This window comes from Macaca mulatta, chromosome 7 (assembly GCF_049350105.2).
Source record: "Macaca mulatta isolate MMU2019108-1 chromosome 7, T2T-MMU8v2.0, whole genome shotgun sequence".
Lineage (NCBI taxonomy): Eukaryota > Metazoa > Chordata > Mammalia > Primates > Cercopithecidae > Macaca > Macaca mulatta.
The window spans coordinates 91,617,335-91,639,583 of NC_133412.1; the positions used below are offsets into that span (position 1 = coordinate 91,617,335).

The 22,249-nt window shown below is 46.8% G+C and overlaps 1 protein-coding gene across 2 annotated transcripts; it reads right to left on the bottom strand.

The window, feature by feature from the left end:
- Positions 1 to 15,417: 15,417 nt before the first annotated feature.
- Positions 15,418 to 22,003, bottom strand: SELENOS (selenoprotein S). 2 transcript variants are annotated; one of them, NM_001348210.2, is given in 7 exon segments: positions 15,418 to 16,172; positions 17,292 to 17,384; positions 18,934 to 19,012; positions 19,107 to 19,196; positions 19,770 to 19,876; positions 21,059 to 21,193; positions 21,856 to 22,003. In NM_001348210.2, coding segments are annotated over 6 exon segments (567 nt in total). In that variant the 5' UTR covers positions 21,932 to 22,003; the 3' UTR covers positions 15,418 to 16,172; positions 17,292 to 17,304.
- Between the last annotated feature and the right edge of the window lie 246 nt (positions 22,004 to 22,249).

Consider the following 22,249-nt stretch of genomic DNA (forward strand, 5'->3'; position numbering starts at 1 on the left):
AAATATTTTGTCCTCCTCAATATCCTGGTTCCTAGTTGTCCCTCAGTTCCTAGACAGCCTCACCTGTCTCACTTGCAGGCTCAGTGGGGGTCTTTCGTAATGTGGAAAGGATACCCTTCGTAAAGGCTGAGCCTGAAGGCTTACAATTCCCTGGAGAAGGAGAGTAAGACATCAGGGAATCCCTCTGGAAGAAGAGGGATATGCCAGGCCAAGAGAGGGTTGGAAGGAGAAGAGAGAAACTGAGGTCCTATAGAAGTCTGCCAGGGGCAGGGACCAATTCCAGCATGCAGCCTGGGAGCAGGAAGGCAAGCTCTAGCACAGCTGGAAGGAGCAGCTGGATTGTTGAGGCAGTTCTCCTGGGGAGGAATCCAAAAGTGTCCCAGCAAGGGGCCTGGCTCAGGAGACTATCCTAAGTGGGGATTTCACAGCCAGTAGCAAATACCTAGAATCAAGAACTTCAGTGACAGCCAGAGGCCTAAACACCTGGATAGGACTGGTACCCCCAGTATGAAGGCCTGTCCCAAGCCCAGCCCCACTAGTCAATACCAGCAAGGAGCCAGGGAGGACAACGAGGGTCTGGAATATCTGCCCCCAGTGCACACACATGCATCCTTCCCCGAAGCCCCCCGGGGGCCAAGGCTGCTCCTCATCCTAAAGCTACCTCATCCTAATTTATTTTTAAAGGTAAGGAGAAGGCAGGGATTTCACTGCAGTGAGCTGAGGAAAGACTTTTCATGATTCCGGGTTTCTTGATTTCACTGTGCTACCGTCCTTCTCTGTTGAGGGAATGAATCATTGACCATTTTTCTCATCATAAAAGAAGGGGAGGTATTAACTGTTACCAGGAACACTTGTAAGGGAAGCCCTTAACTGTAGTTATTCCATGAAACTCCCAATGGCACAGGACTGGCCCAAGAGGTGGGCTGTGATGGATCAGGGATCAGGAGTGTGGGACCGAGTCTGAGCACTGCGTGGAGTGAGTTCCACCTGGAGGGGCTCCGGGAGTCCAGCTCTGTCTCCAAATGAGTCTTTCTGCTGGATCACATTAAAGGGTCCTCCATAGTGATTCCAGACCAGTATTCAGAAATGTGTTCAAAAGTCCCAGATCACTTCACTTCCCTTCTGTATTCATGAGTGTGACTCTTTATGACACATCATTAAAATTCATCGCCACCTACCTTACCGAACATTTTCTCACAGATTGCAACTTTGTTCCCACGCACTTTACATTTTTTTTTCTGTTGCTAATACATTGAACGTCTGTTACCAGTATAACATTTCATATAATTTGCAGCAATTTCTTGGAAACCCTTGGTAAATACCTCAATTGTTTGTTGGCAGCAAGCCTCAAACAACCGACAGAGTTCCCTGTAAGGGCTTCTTTAAAGATGAAGCCTCTCCACTCATGCCTCAAACAGGGGTCCCTGGAAAAAGTGGTAATTTATGTGTATATATATGTGTGTGTGTGTGTGTATATATATATAAACTTTCAGAAAGGCCTGTTTTAAGAAACAGTGAATGCTGAGGAGTTATAATAATCCATCCTTTCAGAAGGTTCTGTTCACTGCCTGCAAGGAAGAAAATCTATAATGACCACTTTACTAATATTGCCACTTAACTTCTGTTAACCCAATAAAATGCTGCTTCATTACTAATGCTGCTATTAAACTTACAAGCAAGATCCTCATTAGGTTATTAATTTCACTCATTATTTCCTTCTGTTTGTAGCATTTCCAGTCAGATGCAGGAAAGGACAAGTGAGCAGGGCTTATGTTCTGGCTTCAGACACTGGCCTGTCCAGCCCTTGGGGTTCTGGAATGTCCTTCAGTGCCTTGTGCTGCCAGGATCTGCTTATCAGCTGTGTACACTGTTTCCATCAGACACTGAGTCAGTGTGAGTGCTTCTCACACAAGTATGTGTGTGTGTGTGAGCGTTCATGTGTATGACAGAGACATGGAAGAAATTTAAATTTGGTACAACTCTGTGGACCGGCCAGATGGGATGTGATCTTCCTAACTAAAACGTGTTGGGTGCCGCCAGCACAGGCACTACTGGGAAACAGCCTGAATGTTCTTTAGGAGATAACCTCACTGCAGGGGCTGAGGACAATTGGCTTCTAGTATAAGACTTAATCCTTGTGTAGAGGAGTTTGCCTTTCCCATCCCTTGCCAATGAATGCATTGATCTTTAAAGTGGTGCCAGAGTTTCCACAGCTGGGAAGTCTGCTCAAAGACAAAGCTCCCATCTACAGGAGGGAACCCCCTATTGGAACCCAGGCACTGGACAGCTGGGCAGCAGCATGGCCACCTGAGGGCTCAGCACAGCTGGGGCCAGATGTGCAGCTCAGACTCTATTCCCACTGGAGGCCTAATGAAGCGTAAAACTAGGAAAAACATTCACGCTGCAGGAGAAGGTTTAAGCTACAAATTGAGGCAGCAGAAATAGGGATCTACAAACACCTGAAAGTATAATGCAAGAGAAAACACTGTCACCATAATACCCACGGCTAAATGGCCCCAGGTCATTGATCCTTCACACACCCTGTTATTATGCTATCAAGCCCATGCTAGGGTCATAAATACTCTTTTTTTTTTTTTTTTTTTTTTTTTGAGACGGAGTCTCGCTCTGTCACCCAGGCTGGAGTGCAGTGGCCGGATCTCAGCTCACTGCAAGCTCCGCCTCCCGGGTTTACGCCATTCTCCTGCCTCAGCCTCCCAAGTAGCTGGGACTACAGGCGCCCGCCACCTCGCCTGGTTAGTTTTTTGTATTTTTTAGTAGAGACGGGGTTTCACCGTGTTAGCCAGGATGGTCTCGATCTCCTGACCTCGTGATCCGCCTGTCTCAGCCTCCCAAAGTGCTGCGATTACAGGCTTGAGTCACCGCACCCGGCCATAAATACTCTTAATGCACACCTCATGGATGATAAATGTTGTTTCCCAACTTGGCAATTAAGGCCGCTCTAAGAATTCAAAATAATCACCATATGTATATTCCCTTGGAGGAGTCTGTGGAAATAGAGGCTTTCCCAACACGCTTGCGGGAGAGCAAAGTCATACAAACCCATTGGGAGGGCAGTTTTGTCTGAATATAAGTGTGAACTTTTTTTTCATTTTTTTAAAGACAGGGTCTCACTCTGTCACCCAGGCTGGAGTGCAGTGGCATGATCGTGGCTCACTGTCAACATTATAAATTACAAGTACATTTACTTTTGACCCCACAGTCCTACTTCTGAGAATTTGTCCTCCAACCATACCAGTACAAAATGATACTTGAACGAGGTTATTCTCTGCAACATTGTTTGTGATAGTAAAAGATTAGACCTCAGTGTTCATGTATAGGGAATTGGATAAATACACAAAGGCGCACCCGTCAGAGAATGAACTATTGTGCAGCTGTAAACCACAGCAAGGAGGCGCTCTCTCTACTGAAATGGAAACAGTTCCACATGGCACAAAACAGAAAGCAGAAAGAAGTTTGCTAGTGTTTTTATAACAAAATGCTAGAGGGATGCACAAGAAATAAAAGTGATGGCCTAATGGGGAGTGGGGAAAATGAGGGCAGTTGAAGTTTGTGCATTTTTTTGTTTCTTTGAGACAGGGTCTCGCTCTGTCACCAGACTGGAGTGCAGTGGCGCGATCTCAACTCACTGCAACCTCCACCTCCCAGTTCAAGTGATTCTCCTGCCTCAGTCTCCCCAGTAGCTGGGACTACAGATGTGCACCACCACACCCAGCTAATTTTTGTATTTTTACTAGAGATGGGGTTTCACCATGTTAGCTAGAATGGTCTCGGTCTCTTGACCTCATGATCTGCCCACAATGGCCTCCCAAAGTGCTGGGATTATAGGCGTGAGCCACCATGCCCGGCCCTTTTTTTTTTAGATGAAGTTTTGTTCTTGTTGCCCAGGCTGGAATGCAAAGGCGTGATCTTGGCTCACTGCAACCTCTGCCTCCCGGGTTCAAGCGATTTTCCTGCTTCAGCCTCCCAAGTAGCTGAGATTATAGGTGCCTGCCACCACACCCGCCTAATTTTGTATTTTTAGTAGAGACAGATTTTCACCATGTTGGCCAGGCTGGTCTCAAACTCCTGACCTTAGGTGATCCACCTGCCTTGGCCTCCCAAAGTGCTGGGATTACAGGCGTGAGCCACTGCGCCCAGCCATGATTTTTTTTTTTAAAGACAGGGTCTCACTCTGTCACCCAGTCTGGAGTGCAATGGAGTAATACTGGCTCACTGCAACCTTGACCTCCCAAGCCATCCTCTCACCTCACCTCCTAAGTAGCTAGGACTACAGGCCTGACTTTTTTTTTTTTTTTTTGGTGAGATGGGGTCTCACTATGTTGCCCAGGCTGATCAAGTGATCTTCCTGCCTTGGCCTCCTGGAGTGTTGGGATTACAGGTTCGCGAGCCACAGCACACAGCCTTATTTCCCTTGTTTTATATGTGTTCCTCCTTGTACTTTATTCTCTGACCTTCCATAATATTAGAGCATTGTGTCATGTCTTTTCTTAACCTTTTAACATAGAAAAATAATTTTTCAAATTTTTCTTGGATATCATATTGAATATAACAAAGGGCTGGAAGGGCAATGCTACAACTTTGCAACAATGGCACCCTCTTGTGGTATACAGCTAATTCCTGCGAAGTGAGGATTTCTTTAATCTTGGACTTAAAGAACAATGGTCATTTTACTTTATGGTTAATAATAACCTACTTCTAATTGTCACATATTCCAGCATTTTCCAAGGCGATACCCTGGTTCTGGATTTGTGGTTCCCCAGCTGGTGACACTGTAACATGAGAGAAATTGAATTAAAAGCTGCCAGCTGGAAACTCCCCTGAAACTCTGAGGGAAGTAGGTAGGTTTCCCAAGCACCCATGATGATTCTGATACCCAGAGTGGTTTGAGAGCCACAGGTCTCTGCTTTCATGTGAGAAATGGGTCAGTTATCTCCCAACGGATGCAAACTATCAGCCAGCGTAAGTTATCGCTGAGAAGCTTTTGTCTTCCTGCATCTGCCTGGGTATCTCAAGCTGCAGAGGAGGTCACCCAAGACAGCTTTTCTGCAGGCCCTTGCTGCTGAAGTCTGAGCAAATAAGCACTATGTGGCTGTACAAAATCCAGAGTTTTCCGGGATACTCTTGGGCATACTGCCTCCAACAGCATCAAACATGCTCACAATGCAAAAGGTTATCAGAGTGCTTTCCCTAAGCCTGGCAAATCTTGATGTCCCATGGGGGCTGGTGGGCATAGAATCTGGGGCAGTGGGAGGAGGGGCCAGGGTTAAAGGTCAGAGAGGTTGCTTACATCATCGGGCTTTCATTAGCCCCCCAACACCAATGCAAAGGGAGTGAGCTCCTCTTCCTCCCCACGAGGGGCTGCTGACCTCTTTGAGACTTCTGTTTTCTTTGCAATTCTCCTAAAACTGCCACCTTTTCTGTATTTTGAAAATTTTTGTGGATAGGGAATAGTCATATATATTTATGGGTACATGTGATAATTTGATACAAACCTACAATGTGTAATGATCAAATCAGGGTAACTGGTCACCTCAAACATATATCATTTCTTTGTGTTAGGAACATTCCAATTCTACTCTTCTAGTTACTTTGAAATACACAATAAATTATTAGCTAAAGTCACCCTATTGTGCTACTGAACACTAGATCATATTCCTCTAATCTAGCTCTACTTTTGTACCCATTAATCATTCCCTCTTTATACTGCCTGGTAATCACCATTCCATTCTCTATCTCCATGAGAAAAAAGGTCTCACATATGAGTGCAATATTTGATATATGCTAAACTGCACATGTTTAAAATGTACAATTTAAGTGTTGGTATATACACCTGTGACACCATGTGTGAAAGAACCAACTCATCTGTGTTTTTCCGCTGCTTTCACACCACAACAATCAACACAGAAGGCTTCTCTGATCACACGTGTTGGGAGTTGTGTTTTCCCCGCCAAGAAGCAACCAATCAATTCCTTAGCCAACATCAGCTAGGTGTCCTCCAATTCAATTTTGACATCATCTACCTGGAGATAGCGTCAGATACAGGTTGAGGGCTCAGTGCCCAAGGTGGCTCCTGTCCACACTCAGGCACGTATAAATCTGGGCCTTTGGACCTTGTGACTATGAACTGGGGTTCCCACAACCCCTCGTTGGTTCAGTGAATTTGCTAGAGTGGCTCACAGTACTCAGGGAAACTTGTTTACCAGTTCATTTCAAAGGACATTTTGAAGGACACGGATAAACAGCCAGATAAAGAGATACATAGGGAGAGGTCTGGAAGGGTCCTGAGGACAGGAGCCTCTGTCCTGGTGGAGTTGGGATGCACCACCCTCGTGGCACATGGATGAGGTGTTGTTCAGTTCACTGTAAGCTTCCAAATGTTCAGCTGTCTGCAATCTCCCCAAATCAGTCCTCTTGGGTTTTTATGGGAGCTTCATTACATAGGCATGATTGACTACATCATTGGCCATTGGTGATCAACTAAACCTTCAGCCCCTCTCTCCTCCCTGAGGTTGAGGGATGGGGCTGAAAGTCCCAGCCCTCTAATCCTGCCTTGGTCTTTCTGGTACCAGCCCCATTCTGAAGCTACCTAGCGGGCTAACAGCCACCAGTCAACTCATTAGCATAGGAGAGGACATCACTTGAAGATTCTGAGGATTTTAGGAGTTGTATCCCAGCAAACAGAGTTGAAAACCAAACATATGTTTCACAGTATCACAGATGCCATCACCACCAAGACAGCAGATTTGTCTATTACCCTGAAAAGTTTTCTTGAACCACCTTTTCCTCCTCTCCCTGTTCCCCACCTCCACCTCAGGCAACCACTGATCTGCACTCTGTCACTATAGATGAATGTGCGTTTTCTAGATTTTTGTAGAAATGGAATCATATAGTATGTAGTGTTTTTTGTTTGTTTGTTGTTGTTGTTCTTCTGGCCTGGCTTCTTTCACATGGTGTAACTATTTTGAGATCCATCCACGTGGCATGCATCAGTAGTTCATTCCATTTTGTTGCTGAATAGCATTCCATTCTTTGAACGTACCACGATTTATCCATCCATTCACCTGTTGATGAGCATTTGCATTGATTTCAATTTGGGCTACTACATATAAAGTAGCTGGGAACATTCATGTGCCAATCTTGGTATGGACAGATGCTTTTATTTCCCTGAGGTATTTATGGGTGGAATGGCTGTCACTTTTTATGGCACTGCCAAACTGTTTTCCATTTTCTGTTGCTACCAGGAGCATGTAAGTTCCAGTTCATCCACATCCTCATTAACACTTGGAACAGTCTTTCTAATTTTAGCTTTTTTTTTTTTTTTTTTTGGCAGAGTGTCACTCTGTCATTCAGGCTGGAGTCAGTGGCATGATCTCAGCTCACCGCAACCTCCACCTCTCCGGTTCAAGCGATTCTCATGCCTCAGCTTCCCAAGTGGATTACATGTGGGCACCACCATGCCCAGCTAATTTTTTTCTCTTTTTAGTAGAGATGGGGTTTTGCCATGTTGGCCAGGCTGGTCTCAAACTCCTGACCTCAAGTGATCCACCATCCTCAGCCTCCCAAAGTGCTGGGATTACAGGCATGAACCACCACTGCACCCAGCCTACCTTTTCCAATAAGTGTGTAGTGGTATCTCATTGTGGTTTTTAATTTGCATTTTCCCAATGATTAACAATGTGTCTTGGGAGACATATTCTCAAAATGGGACTGGGGACAGGATCGCTCAGCTATTTAAGGAATGAGCAACAGGACTCTGGTACTTACTCCATGGCAGGCAGGGACATCATGGGCATTCAAAGTACCCATGGCCATGGCCTAGGAAAGTGGACGAGAGCAGAGCAAGGCAGTGGAGGCCAAATGGCGTAGCAGGCACAATGGCAACGAGGATGACTATGAAGAAGGTGGGGTCACCTGGCTGCTTCTGATGGGCCTTGAGTGTGTGCAGGGAAACGGACACATTAAAGTTACCTAGGATGTGATGCGGAACACAGACGAAAATTGAGGTCAGAAGTTCAAGACCAGCCTGGCCAACATGGCGAGACCCTGTCTCTACTAAAAATACAAAAATTAGCTGGACGTGGTGGCATGTGCCTATAGTCCCAGCCTCCTAACTGGGAGGCTGAGGAAGGAGAATCGCTTGTACCCAGGAGGCGGAGGTTGCAGTGAGCTGAGATCTCGCCACTGCACTCCAGGCTGGGTGACAGAGCGAGACTCTGTCTCAAATAAATAATAAATAAATAAATAATAAATAAATAAGAGGAGACACAGACACTGAAAAGTGATCACATGAAGCCCATGGCAGAGATGAGTGACGCAGCCACAAGCCAAGGAAAGCCTGGGGCCACCAGAAGCTGAAAGAGGCAAGGAAGGATCCTCCCGTCAAGGCCAGGAAGGAGCATGGCCCTGCTGACACCTTAAGTTTGGCCTCGGAAACTGTGGGAGAAGCAATGTCTGTAGTTATAAGCCACCCAGTTTGTGGTCATTTGTTCTAGCAGCCACAGGAAGTGAACACAGTGAATTCCAGCCCTGCTGGAATTCCCCCATCCCCTGTAGTTGCAGGAAATGGCTGAAGCCCAGCCCAGGCCTGGCTTTAAGGGCTGCAGAGCAGCATTGCCAGTGAAATGCTGACCCCTGTCAGGTCTCTAATGCTAAGGGCACTGATGGGAAAGGAGTGGGACCCTGAAATATGGTTCGACACAGAGGAGGCTGAGAATTGAAAATGCCGAGCCTCCAAATCCCTTCATCTCAGCCCCCTGCCTGCTTCCTCCTGCGAAACAGCTTTCACTTAAGGCACTGGGACAGTTCTCTCTCCAGCTGCTGCTGATCCAGCAGGTATCACTCTCATCGCCCCTCACAACCTCCAGGCAATGGAAAGAGTCTGATTCCAGAAAATCCCAGATCGAAGAGTATAAGGCTCAATGTACCCAGCCATCACTGAAAATGTGGTATGACTTCATCCATCCCTGTGGCAGGAGTCTGGGAAGAATCACGGCCACAGACTCCAAGGGTGTCAGGAGGAGGAGAATGGATCCTAAGGCTTGCTAGAGCCCAACTTCAGGAAAAGGAATTCAGGGTTTACTGTGCTGGCTGGAACACCTGGGGTGGTCATATCCATTTAGAAAGTTACCTATGCCTGCAGTCAAGGTGGCCTAGGGACAGCACTCCAGGAGAAGGCCTGAATGGACTGCATAGAAGGGCTCCTTGCAGCTTATATAGGTCAGCTTCGTGGGGCAGGAACTGGGTGGAGAGTAGATGTGGAGGGGCAAACAGACCTCATCCAGCACGGTGCATCCCCACTGCCCTCGAGCCGGCCTTCCTCCCGTGCTGCTGAAGAGTCCTGGTTCCCCCACCAGCACTTGCTTTATGCTCTGATGAAGGAATGCCCTCTGGGCCATCTCTGGGGAGCATTGTTGGGGAGGGGTGCTAAGTAAGCTACACGTGGTACATCCATGCAACTTGCGGGTGCCCTGAGCCTTGGGACCACATCTCGTCACATGTGAGGGAAATTCCGACAGTTGAACTGTGCTTGCCAAAGGCCACTGTTTTCACTTCCTATGGCTGCTAGAACAAATGACCACAAAACGGGTGGCTTATAACTACAGGCATTGCTTCTGTCACAGTTTCTGAGGCCAAACTTAAGGTGTCAGCAGGGCCATGCTCCTCCTGGCCTCAAGGGGAGGATCCTTCCTTGCCTCTTTCAGCTTCTGGTGGCCCCAGGCTTTCCTTGGCTTGTGGCTGGGTCACTCCAGTCTCTCCCGTGGGCTTCATTTCACGTGGTCACCTTCTTTCAGTGTCTGTGTCTTATTTATTTATTTAGACAGAGTCTCGCTGTGTCACCTAGGCCTTCATGTGGTCACCTTCAGTGTCTGTCTCTTTTATTTATTTATTTAGACAGTCTCGCTCTGTCACCCAGGCTGAACAGAGTGCAGTGGCGGGATCTCGGCTCATTGCAACCTCTGCCTCCTGGGTTCAAGTGATTCTTCTCTCAGCTTCCCAGTTGGGAGGCTGGGACTACAGGTGCACGCCACCATGTCCGACTAATTTTTGTATTTTTAGTAGAGACGGGGTCTCGCCATTTGGGCCAGGCTAGTCTTGAACTCCTGACTTCAAGTGATCTGCCCACATCAGCCTCCCAAAGTGTTGAGATTACAGGCTTGAGCCACCAAACCTGGACTCTTCTCTTCTTTTATAAGGACACCAATTGTTATGAGCTGAATTGTCCCCTCTAAAATTCATATGTTGGAGCCTTAACACTCAGTACTCCAGAATGTGACTATATTTGGTGGCAGTCTTTAAAGAAGTAATTAAGAAGAGCCCATTAGAGTGGGCCCTAATCTGATATGACTGATGTACTTGTAAGGAGAGATTAGGACACAGAGAGGAGGGAGGGATAACTGTGACAAAGAAAAGACCCTGTGACCAGGCAGCAGGAGGGTGGCCATCTGCAAGTCAAGAATTGAGGCCTTGGAGGAAAGCCCTGCAGCACCTCCTCCAACTTCCAGCCTCCAGAACTGTGACAGAATAAATGTCTGTGGTTGAAGCCACCCAGTCTGTGACATTTTGTTATGGCAGCCCTAGTGAACTCATACACTAATCACATTGGCTCAGGGCCCACCCTAACTCAGCAGACCTCATCTTAACTGGATTACATCTGCTGAGATTCTATTTCCAAATAAGGGCATATTCACAGGTACTGGGGGCAGGACCTCAGCACATTTTGAGGGACACAACTCAACCCCTAACAGTCACCTTGAGTGCAGGCATCGGTTAATGAGCTTAGCAGATATTAAAGCCAGGCACAGTGGCTCATTCCTGTAATCCCAGCATTTTGGGAGGCCGAGGCGGGAGGATCACCTGAGGTCAGGAGTGCGACCACCCTGGCCAACAAGACGAAACCCTGTCTCTACTAAAAATACAAAAATTAGCTGGGCGTGGTGGTGCATGCCTGTAATCCCAGGTACTCAAGAGGCTGAAGCAGGAGAGTGGCTTGAACCTGGGAGGCGGAGGTTGCAGTGAGCCGACACCGCGCCACTGCACTCAGCCTGGGTAAGAGTGGGACTCCATCTAAAAAAAAAAAAAAAAAAAGGAGAAATTAAGCCATCCCCAGAGGCTCACTCACGCCTTCAGCTGGGCTCAGCCAATGGGAGGTACAGGCAGAAGGCTGGTGGGTGGGAGGAGACTAAGGTCATTTATTGTGGTCCTTCTCGCTGGGTCACTGAGAGCTGGCTGTTTCTATTGAAGGCTGGTCTCTGTCAGGTTTGGGGACATTAAAGGCTCCCTGATGTTGCTAGCTGCCCAGATTTGTATCATGCCTAACCCTGTCTGCACCCTGGCAAACAGCGCCTTTACTAAACGCTCCTCAGCTACCCAATTGGAGCATGCCATTTCCGGCTGACTCCTGACTGCTACAGGCCATTTTCTAGGCTCTTTTGGGATTCAGGTGGAGTGTACTGGTCAGAGCAGGAGTCTTCACATTTGCTGGGTAATTTTCTTGCTTATAAATTTTGGGGATGGTCCTCAAAGATCAAGTTGGGGCAGTCTTGATCCAGATGGGGAGAAGTTTCACAGACACAAAGATGTGTAGTAAGGCTGTATGACCCGAAGGCTCACTTCTACTGCCAATGGCCAGTTTCTTCCCCTCCCTGCATCTACGCCTTTGCAATGTGACTCGACAGCTCCTTCAACCGAGAGGCAGTGCCTTCCTCCAGCCTTTGCATTGGGACTGGCCTTCTGAATTGCTTTGACCCATGGGATGGTAGCAAAATGTGGAGCAAGCAGCAACTTGAAACACTTGGGCACACTGTTCTTGGAAATGAACCACCATGTGAACATATCCGGGTTAGCCTGCTGCAGATGGAGAAATACATGGGCCAGTCACCTGTCGCCCAGCTTACCACCAGCCAGCTGGCAGATGTGAGGGAGGCCACTGGGCCCCGCCAGCCGCCAGCTGACCACAAGCATGAGTGCGGCCAAGACCAACTGAGCCAGCCCAGCAGAATCTTAGCGATAAATGGTTGTTTGAAGTCATGTTCAGAGCAGTCCAGATGCTGGAAACACTGAGCTGACCATCTTCCAAATCAGAGGTCACCCTGGCAAGCTCACGTCTCTTGCATTTTTTGATGACAAGCCCTTCTTATTACAGGGTTTGTCATTGTTTGGAATGATGACAAAGAGAAGCCTGAAGTGCTCCGAGTGGAGGCTTGGAATAGCTACTTCAAAGAGAAGGGGGCTTACCCTGCATCAACATCTGCAGACATGCACTCCTAAAGCTGGTCTGGTGGCACTGGATGACCCCCTCTCAGGAGGCTGAAGGCAGCAAGGGGCCAGTGAAGTTTCCTCAGAACCTGCAAAGGACCACGTAGACCCCAAGACAGACATAGCTCCTCAGGAGTGTTAGGAGCTGGTACTAATACTGAACACTAGAGACTCCTGGTTTGTAGTTGTTACATATTGAATGTATGTGTCCCCCCACAAATTAGCATGTTGAAATCCTCACCCCCAAGGTGATGGTATTGGTGGGGGTACCTTTAGAGGTTAACTAGGTCATGATGGAATTAGTGCTCCTATAATGGAGGCCCCAGAGCTCTCTCCACCACGTGAAGACACAACGAAAAGTTGGCTGTCTGCAGCCTGGAAGGCCTCACCAGAACCCGGCCATGCCTGCACTCTGATCCTAGACTTCCAGCCTCCAAAAACAAATGCCTGTTGTTTATAAACCACGCAATCTGTGGTACTGTTACAGCAGCTAAGACAGAGGAAAAGGTTGTTTCATCTTTAAATTATTTCCTACAATTTCCAACCTCTACTTCCACAGAAGTGGAATCTAGCTACAGAATAAACCTAAGTTAGGTCTCCGTAAGTCAGATCATTTCTTACTGGAATGTGTATTTCCCATCTGTGGGCCTTCATCAGCTCTCATCATCTACTTCTGTGACCATGCAATGCTCCTCTCCCCCACAGACCTCAAGGCCCTCAGGGCGGGGCCTGTGTTTACACTGTCCACAGCATCCTCGGCACCCCCAGGCCCATTCTGAGCCTTTAGTTTCCCAGAGCCCATAGTTTTCTGTGAGTTCTTCGAAACAGAGCATTTGAATTGGTGTATGAGACACTGATATTTTATCATAAGTCACAATTACCTGTCTACAGAATCACTAGAAGATGCGTTTGTACATGTGTGGTATCCACAATGCCACTTCCGCCACGTGGCATGAGTGATGGTTTCCTTCTTGCCTTTTCTAACTCCATGAGGTAGGAGCTTATGTCAGGCCTTGTTCTAGCTGCCAGGGATGCATCCACACACCAGAGACAACTCCTTTTGTCTTGGAGGAAAAGACACAATTACAACAAAATGTGACAGTTGTGCCAGAGGAAGACTGGATGCTCTGAGCACACACAGCAGTCACCCCAAACTGACTTCTTCCCCTTAGAGTCAGGGGAGAAAGGGGGAGGGAAGGAGATCCCCTCAGCCACTGTATGAGACTGAGGACAAATGTGGCCAAGAGAACAGGTCTAAAGACAGCTCTGGGCACCCCAGGGGTTTCAGGAAGGTGAGAAAAAGCAGCAAAAGAGAACGAGGAGTGGCCAGAAACAGGAGAAAACCAGGCCAACTCGGCGTTTTGGAAGCCGAGGGAAGTGTTTCTTGAGGAGTGCTCAGGACCACAAAGGATGCTAACTTCAGGTGAGGACCAAGGCAACCCGTCACTCCCTGCCACAGGTGACCTGAAGAGCAGCTTCAGCAGAATGCATTTAACGGCAAACGCAGGAGGAGAAATTAGGGAACACAGAACACTTTTTCAAGACCAGAGACCATGGCACAATTGGCAAAGGAGAGAGGTGCAAGCTGTCATGGGGGCTAAAACCCAGTGTGTAGAGTGTTCTAGAAGGAAGAAGGGAGGGCTGCAGAGGGGCATGTAGGAAAAGTGTTGTCATGTCAAGTCAAATATAGTGAGACCAAAATTCCACTGGCGTTTGTAATGGGATGAACCCAGTAGGAGTACCTTCTACATCCCTAAGGGGCAGGGTGAGGAACGCCTACTCAGAGGCACCCAGGGCTGCGCATTTGACAGACACGACGAAAAGTTGGCCCTCTGCAGCCTGGAAGAAGGTCACACCAGAACCCGGCCATGCCTGCACCCTGATCCTGGACTTCCAGCCTCCAAAAACAAATGCCTGTTGTTTATAAACCACCTTTTAAGTGCTCTTTCCAAGAAGAGAGACTTGGCATGTTACCTATCTGATGAGGAGCAGCCAGTGGAGATGGCATGAAGAAGAGGAGAGGAAGGGGGCGCAGAGTGGAGTTCCTGAGAAGGATGGGATCCAGGCGGGGATGGGATCCAAATGTGGCCGTTCAAGTCTTTTCTCCTCAAACATTTCGCCAAGGCACAACTCCATCTCCTAAGCATTCCAATTGAAGACTCGTGTGTGTTCTGCCCCAGGATTTACTCATGTTGCTCCATGATTAAGATGGGGTGCTTCACACATTATCTAACACTTGACAGCTCCCAGTGTCCATCCCAAACTCCTGCAAACTGCCAGGACACACCGCGAGCTCCACAGCAGCCTCTGCTGGTGGACAAGGTGAGCGTATGGCCTAGGTTTGAAGCATGGTTTTTATGGCTCTGGCCCAGTCCCTTCTTCTCCAGCGGCCTCAGCTTTTGGCATTTGCACCTCTGCCCCCAATTTCTCATTTTTTCAGAAAGGGCCAAGACCTGCTTTCCCCAGCAAGCTCAGTCCACCTTTCTGAAATGCTTAATGCCCTAGATCTGTAACGTGATTTTCACTTATTATTACTCCACATAACTTTTTTTTGAGATGTAGTTTTGCTCTTGTTGCCCAGGCTGGAGTGCAATGGTATGATCTTGGCTCACTACAACCTCCACCTCCCACATTCAAGCAATTCTCTTGCCTCAGCCTCCCACGGAGCTGGGATTACAGGCATATGCCACCACGCCCAGCTAATTTTTTATATTTTTAGTAGAGACAGGGTTTCACCACATTGGTTAGGCTGGTCTCGAACTCCTAATCTCAGGTGATCCACCCATCTCGGTTGGTGGGATTACAGGCGTGAGCCACCATGCGCGGCCACATAACTGTTTCATTAGCTACAAGAAGCTCCCCGCACCTTGATGCCCTAAGGCCTTTGGCTAATATGAACACAAGGATGAAGTAGACTACAGTGAGTAGGGTTGTGGACCAGTGACTAAACCCATCTAAGCTTCAGTTTCTGAAAACCAAGGTTAGTAACATACCCATTTCATAGGATTCTAGGGGTATCAAATAGAAATCGACACTCCTGCCAAGTGGTAAGTGCTCTTCAAATGCTATTACACAATGCAAGTTTCCCTCTCGCCTCCATTATCTCCTAATCATTCTCCATGACACCCTCCCTCCACTCCCACCAAAAGGTGCTAGATGCAGGGGGGGCATGCAGAATTCAAGCACTGTTTCTTCCCATGAAAAAAAATCAGGTTTCAAGGTAGTCAGTCACATCTAATAGTATACTAAAACATACCCTTCTACTTTTTTTTTCCCCTAATTTTCATAGTTTATTTCTATTTATAACTCTTGTGTTGAGGGCTCTTGATGGACGGCAGCAAGGGGGCTGCTCTGCTGCATAGGAAACCCTGACCCAGAGCCCCTCTACTTATGAAATGTGTAGTTGACAGCCACTTCACATACATTTTCAGTTACAGAAAGTATGCTCAAGGAAGAATGTTAAAAAGTTCCCTTATATCCTACAAGGGGTTCTCTCTAGATGTAAACAAATCTGGATGAAATATTTTAATCCAGGTATACCATTTCCCACATCATAAATCTTCTGTGCTGGTGGGAGCCAATCCAGTTACACACTGGAAGGGGAGTGAGGGTCCCAGGACTTCCCCACACCTCTCACAAGGTCCACCCTTGTTTCCACTGACCCTCTCTGTGACCTGAAACCCCCAATTTCCTCCACAGGCAAAATAAAACTCAAGTCTCTCTAGACTCACAGACTTAGTCTTGACTATGCCAACCTATTTGTTTGTAATTACACTGCTCAAGGCTCCTGTTTTCTCTCCTTCAGCCATTCTCCAGAGCGCTCCTCAAGAGATTTTAAGTCTCGCACGGCCAGACTGTGTTTCCCTCTGTCAAGAAGCAACCACGGAATATTCTACCTGCAGGAGATAACAAATGTTGACTAATTTATGTATGAGACCATTCTAGAGTGCTTTTGTAGCGAATTACTCCTATTCTGAAGGTGAATGTTTTTCCTTCTGATGATCTAGATGGGGTCCACACACTACAGCATGCAGCCCAAATCCAGCCCAGGAACAGAGAATCTTTTTAAAAAACAATCCTTTAAAAATATAAAAACCTAAGACTACGTGACAGAGATAGTATGTCGCCCGTAAAGTCTGAAATATTTACTATTTGGCTGTTTATCCAAAACTGCTGATAGTGCCTCTGGACAAGAGCATAAAAGATGAGTCATGGCATAAGGGAAGAACCGAGGGCACGTGTAGAAACGCGGTCAGCCTATGAGGAACCTCGAGGCATGATGTTTCTTTATCCCAGTAATTCAGCAACTAGACTCCAAGCACCCGATTTTGTGGATGAACCCCAAGGAGTCTGTCAACTTTCAAAATCACCGCAGCTGTCTGCCACTTGCCAGACTTATTTTGGGTAAGCAATAATAAATAGAGAAATAAGTAATAGTTGGAGGTTGTGAGTAATAAAAAGCTATTTAATGTTTGATAGACAAATTCAAGTCCATAAATCTCCTTGAATAAAGATGCTAAAAATGTTATTCTCGTTTTTTAAATAGTTTTGTTTTTACAAAGTTCTGTACATAAAAATAAATATACAGAAACAAACCCCATCAACTGTCCACATCAGTAATCCTCACTGGTGGGCTCACCATTGATAAGGAAGACATCATTCAACGCAACCTGTCACAGAGACTGTCCTAGCAGCAAGGATTTCTAATTTCAAAAGAACATTTCTAGGCCTCTTTTATCAAGACTGCTCATCATCTAGAGGCCTTTACCTACCAACTAGCAATTAACCATGAAATCAATGAATGCAATCAGTCTCCAAGTGGAATGTGACTAATGACCTAATGCCTAGGGGCAACATCTATACCTTTTGCTGACTGGAGCCCTGACATATGCAGGTGTAGTTAGGAACAGAAATCAACCCCACCTCCCCTTGGCTAGTCACTGTGAAAAGCGTGCGTAAGGCAATTGAATCGAGGGTTAAGGATTCATCTTGCTAATGTCAAAAGCGACACTAACAAGATTTTTAGCTTCATCCGCCAGATGATGGGCCTCTGCGTCCAGGTCTCCAGGAGCAGCTTCCACCTCCTTCACCAGACAAAGGGTTATAACCTAGGATGACAGAAAAGAAGCACAACAGTATTGATAAAATCTGAAAATCTGGGGACATTCTATATCCAAAATAAAATTATGAGAGTGACATGCAAAGCATTGCAAAGATATGGATTCTAAGGGACATTTAAAAAAACCTTTTAGCTGCTATATGAAAAAAAAACAAACCTTTATATTGTGATTGCCATTTGAATTGATTTTCTGGTGGGGAAAAGTCATTCAGCTGCTTTGTCTCAACTCCAAAACACATGCAAAAGAGTCACCAAAAACTCTCTCAAGATGGCCTGATTTAAGTATGTGAATCCTCCTATAACAGTGCTTATTGAAACTCACACATTCAAATAAGGGCCGCTCAAGCTACAGAAAACGGATTAAAAAAAATCAAAACAGAATCAAACTTATCACTTCTACCAGTCAGAACAGGGTCATCTGTATCCTTCCCTAACCCCCACCACCCCCCTCCCTTGCGAGTTTCCCAAAGTCAATGGACAACTGGTAACCTGGTTGAGTGTTCAGGTTCTAGGGCCAGCCAGAACTTAAAATGTTGGCGTTACTCCTTACTTGCAGTGGAATATTTGGGCAATTAAATCCGGTGCCTCAGTTTCCTTATTTGTAAAGCCAAGCTAGTCAAAGCCACAGCTCAGAAATGCTGGGGACGCTGAAAGAGGCCATGCATGCAAGCAGGCCACGCATTCCATCTTCTATAATTTCCATTCCTCTCCTAAATATCACCTCTCTGTGTCTAAAAATAAGTTTCCAGCAGGACCATTTAAAAATAGCATTTTCTTTCCAGATGCATCACCTTCTCTACAGCAAGCCAGGTTTAGTCTTCTGACACAAAGGGGATTACAGCTCAGCGTTTAAGGTCAGCCAATTTTGTAGCCCTGCTGCCTTGGAGCCCATGTCCCAGTCTTTCCTCAGTCCTCAAAGACGCCATCAGGCCTCCAGGCCTCTGCTGTGCCCCTTTCCTCCTATGGAGGATACAAAGTCTTCCGCCTTGGTTCCTACAGTGTTCTAGTGTCTTTGTTCTCTCCTTACACAGCAGTAACTTGCAACTCTTAGCCAGAATCACAAAGGATTGCTTATTTTCATTTGGGAGTCCCAAATTCCCAAATTTGAAATTCTCAGGGATGGGATGAAGACAGAGTCCCCAAGGCAGTGTTGCACACAGGAAAAAGCTTTGGATGAGCATCTGCTACTCCTTGTTATTTGCAAGAAACAAGGTGGTCCCGTCTAGAAAGACCAAAACCACTGTGTTCCAGCTCCTTGACACTCATCTGAAGATTGGCAGACAATTCCTCACCCTACTTAGCTCTCCCACTACGGGGCTGCAGAAGGATCAAGTGAGAATACTGTAAGCACAATCCTTCCAAGTATTTAGTGAGGACCTAGGAGGTGGTTTGCATCTGTTTCCTTTATTGAATCTTCACAATCCTAAGGAATTAGTCTTAACTTACGGACAAAGAAGCAAATAATCTTGTTTCTACAAGGTTAACTATATCCTGTAAGTGCTGGAAATTTGTTAACATTTGACATCAGTGGTGCTTACCACCTCCCCGCAATGGCTTTCTGTCCGATTTCCGTTTCACGACGACAGATGAAGTGGAAGGCCCAGGACTGTCTTCCTCCTGTTTGAACACACACAGATGTAAGAAGCAATTAAAACATTCTACTTGGCAATCTTTATCTACTGCATGCCAGCTGGCCGAGGTCTCCAGTCACCTGAGGCTTCTTTGCATTTCCTTTGTAACTTTTTCCTTCTTGCATGCTGTCCCACATTTCAATCTTCTGTCTCCTTTTTTCTTCTTCAAGCTGAGAAACAATCACATTGTACAGAAAGAGTTCAGAAGCTGCCATCTCTGTCAAAGACAACACTAACTCTGATAATTCTTAATTTAAACGTTTTTCAGAACAAACTTCACCCTCGTTTTCTTTAGTTAATAAAACTGTTGTGATCTGGTGGTATGAGTTTAACTCACATAGAGAAGCTTTGGTTTTTGTACACTATTAAAGAAAGCAAAATGTTTCACGAAAAAAATTACTGACTCCATTCTTCTGAAACTCATTCCTATCAGTACATTTTTGGTAATGTGGGAGACACAGGCACATGCACGCACACACTCACATGCATCCTGCTCCAGTCTGTCCCTCCTTTTGTGCTCTGGACCTTTCATTGTAATATATTCACACATCTAGTGTTCCCTAACAATAGTGTATACTTCTTGATATCACCAACACTTACATCACAGGAACTAAAATGCTTACTGAATCTAATGGGATAGGACCTGGTCCTGGAAGCTTATAGACAACACACACACAGGCATCATTATCCACTAAGCCTCAGACAACTTCTATGTACACATTCAAACTGAAGCCAGTTCATACCTGTTTCAGTTTTTCCTTATGCTTTTCAACTTGCGCATTTAGTTCTTCTTGCATTTTCAATCGAGCAGCTGCTAAAGCTTCTTGTCGTTTAACAACAACATCAGGTTCTAAAATGTCAGAAAAAAATGGAGACAAAGCACTCTGTACAATATAAAATAGAAACTTTTGAGTGTCCATATTATTAAAAGTATAAAGAGGTATGGACATCAGACAATGAAACACGTTTTTACATGAGTACTCCTAACCCCTCTGCATATATTTTACTGCTTCAGGGGGCAGGGGTCCTGTTGCCGAGCCATGGATTTTAGCCTCAAATATCTACATCACCAGCAACCTGTTAGAAATGCCAATTTCTGAGTTCTCCTGAGCAATTCCGATTCATAAAGCATGGGATGGTAGCCAGAGCACATCTTGGATACCTCAGTGACACCCACAGTCTCTAGGTTGACTGGAATCCTGGAAGACTACCAAGGAAATACAAAGTTTTCTAAATCATTATCCATCCCTTAATTAGCCCAGAAGTAAGATTCTTAAGTATTTGTTTCTACAGAAAAGAAAAATCCTTCCAAATAGCATTATGAGTAGAAATGAACTAATTTCTACTCATAATGTCTACTCATAGTCTCGCTCTTTGCGACAGAGCTAGACTCCATCTCACAGAAAAAAAAAAAAAAAAAAGAAAGAAAAGACAAAGTCTCACTCTGTAGCCCAGGCTGGAGTGCAGTGGCACAATCTCAGCTCACTGCAACCTCCACCTCCCGGGTTCCAGCGATTTCTCCTGCCTCAGCCTCCCTTATAGCTGGGATTACAGGCGCCTGCCACCATGCCCCACTAATATTTGTATTTTTAGTAGAGACGGGGTTTCACCATGTTGGCCAGGCTGGTCTTGAACCCTGACCTCAAGTCATCTGCCTGCCTTGGCCTCCCAAAGTGCTGGGATTACAGGCGTGAGCCACCGCGCCCAACCAAGAACCATATACTTCCTTTTTTTTAAAGAAAAAAAAACAAAACAAAACAAGGTCTCAGTCAATTGCCCAGGCTGGAGTGTTGTGTGGCCCGATCATAGCCCACTGCAGCTTTGACTTCCTAGACTCAAGTTATTCTCCCGCCTCAGCCTCCTAAGCACTGGGACTACAGGTGTGTGCTGCCACTCTTGGCTATTTTTTTTTTTTTTAAATAGAGACAGGGTCTTGCTATGTGGTCCGTCTTACTTTTAACAAGAGACTAAATCTTAATATAAAGAAGTAGGTGTAAAACCACCGCTTTCATTTCGGTTATCAGGCACTAACCCACAGAAGCCGCAGCTCGCTCCAGCTGCCTCTGCCTCAAGGCTCTCAGCCGGGCGGAAAGCTTCTGAAAGACCACGTAGAGAAGGATGCAGCTGAAGACGATGTACCAGCCATAGCTGGCCAGCAAAGAGCCCACTGAAAAGCAAAAAAAAAGTTTTCAAAAAAACTAAAAATGACACTACTAGCTGACCTTTCCATAAGACTCAACGAACGCAAAGTCAGTCTAACTCCTGACCTCAAAGCCTTCATGGTCTAGGCTGAGGACAAAGCCTCCTAAGTAGATCGTTAAAATATGAACAAGAAGTGCGACACTTCAGGGATCACTGAGAAGTGAGACTTCTCAACCATCTGGGGAATAGGGGGCAGTTAGAGTGTGCAGGGCACAGCAACTGGGTTTTGAAGAATGAAGAGCAACTAATCTGAATCAGGAAGGCAAAGGCCTTTCAGACCTAGGGAACCACATATAAAGGGGTGACAGCGCGGGGTTAGCAGTGTGTAGGGGGCTGTGTGGGGCAGGTCCCAGAGGCAAACGCCAAGGGCCGAGTGACCCCAGTAACTACAACAATAAGGGCTTGGTTCGCAAAAAAAGACTTGCGCAAACAATGGCCAGCCGAGCCGCCTAAGGAAGTGCGGCTCCCGAGAAGACTCCGCGCAAGGTCCGGGCCTGCTGCCCAGAGTCCGCGTAAGCGCCAACGCCCGTCCGTTCCCAGGCCTCCCAGGCTCCGGCGCCCCGAGCAGCGAAGGACGACCCACCGATCATGGTGGCGGCGTGCCCCTGCTGCCCCGCAACGACTCACCCGTGACGTGCAGGAAGCGCAGTCCCTCGGTCTCCAGGGCCGGCCGCGCGGACAAGGAATCCTCTTCCCGCTCCATGACGACCACCGCCGCCCAGGCCGGCCGCCGCGCCTCCAGCCGGACGCTTCCGGTGCGCTCCCACGCACACGTGGCGCGCCCGGACGCGGTCGTGGTCCCGGCCAATTGCAGGCCGGCCCCGCCCCGACGCTGGGCCAAACGCAGGGGGCGTGGCCGAGGGGCGTGGCGGGGGAAAAATCCCGGCTACATTTGCTGGGGCCCGGACGTCGCGTGCTGGTACGTTCTGTGATGTCTCCTGGCTTGAGTCGGGGTGGAGGACAGACCTCTTTCACGGATTTCTTACCGACTTTCTACTTTCTTTTTTTTTTCTAATTGGAC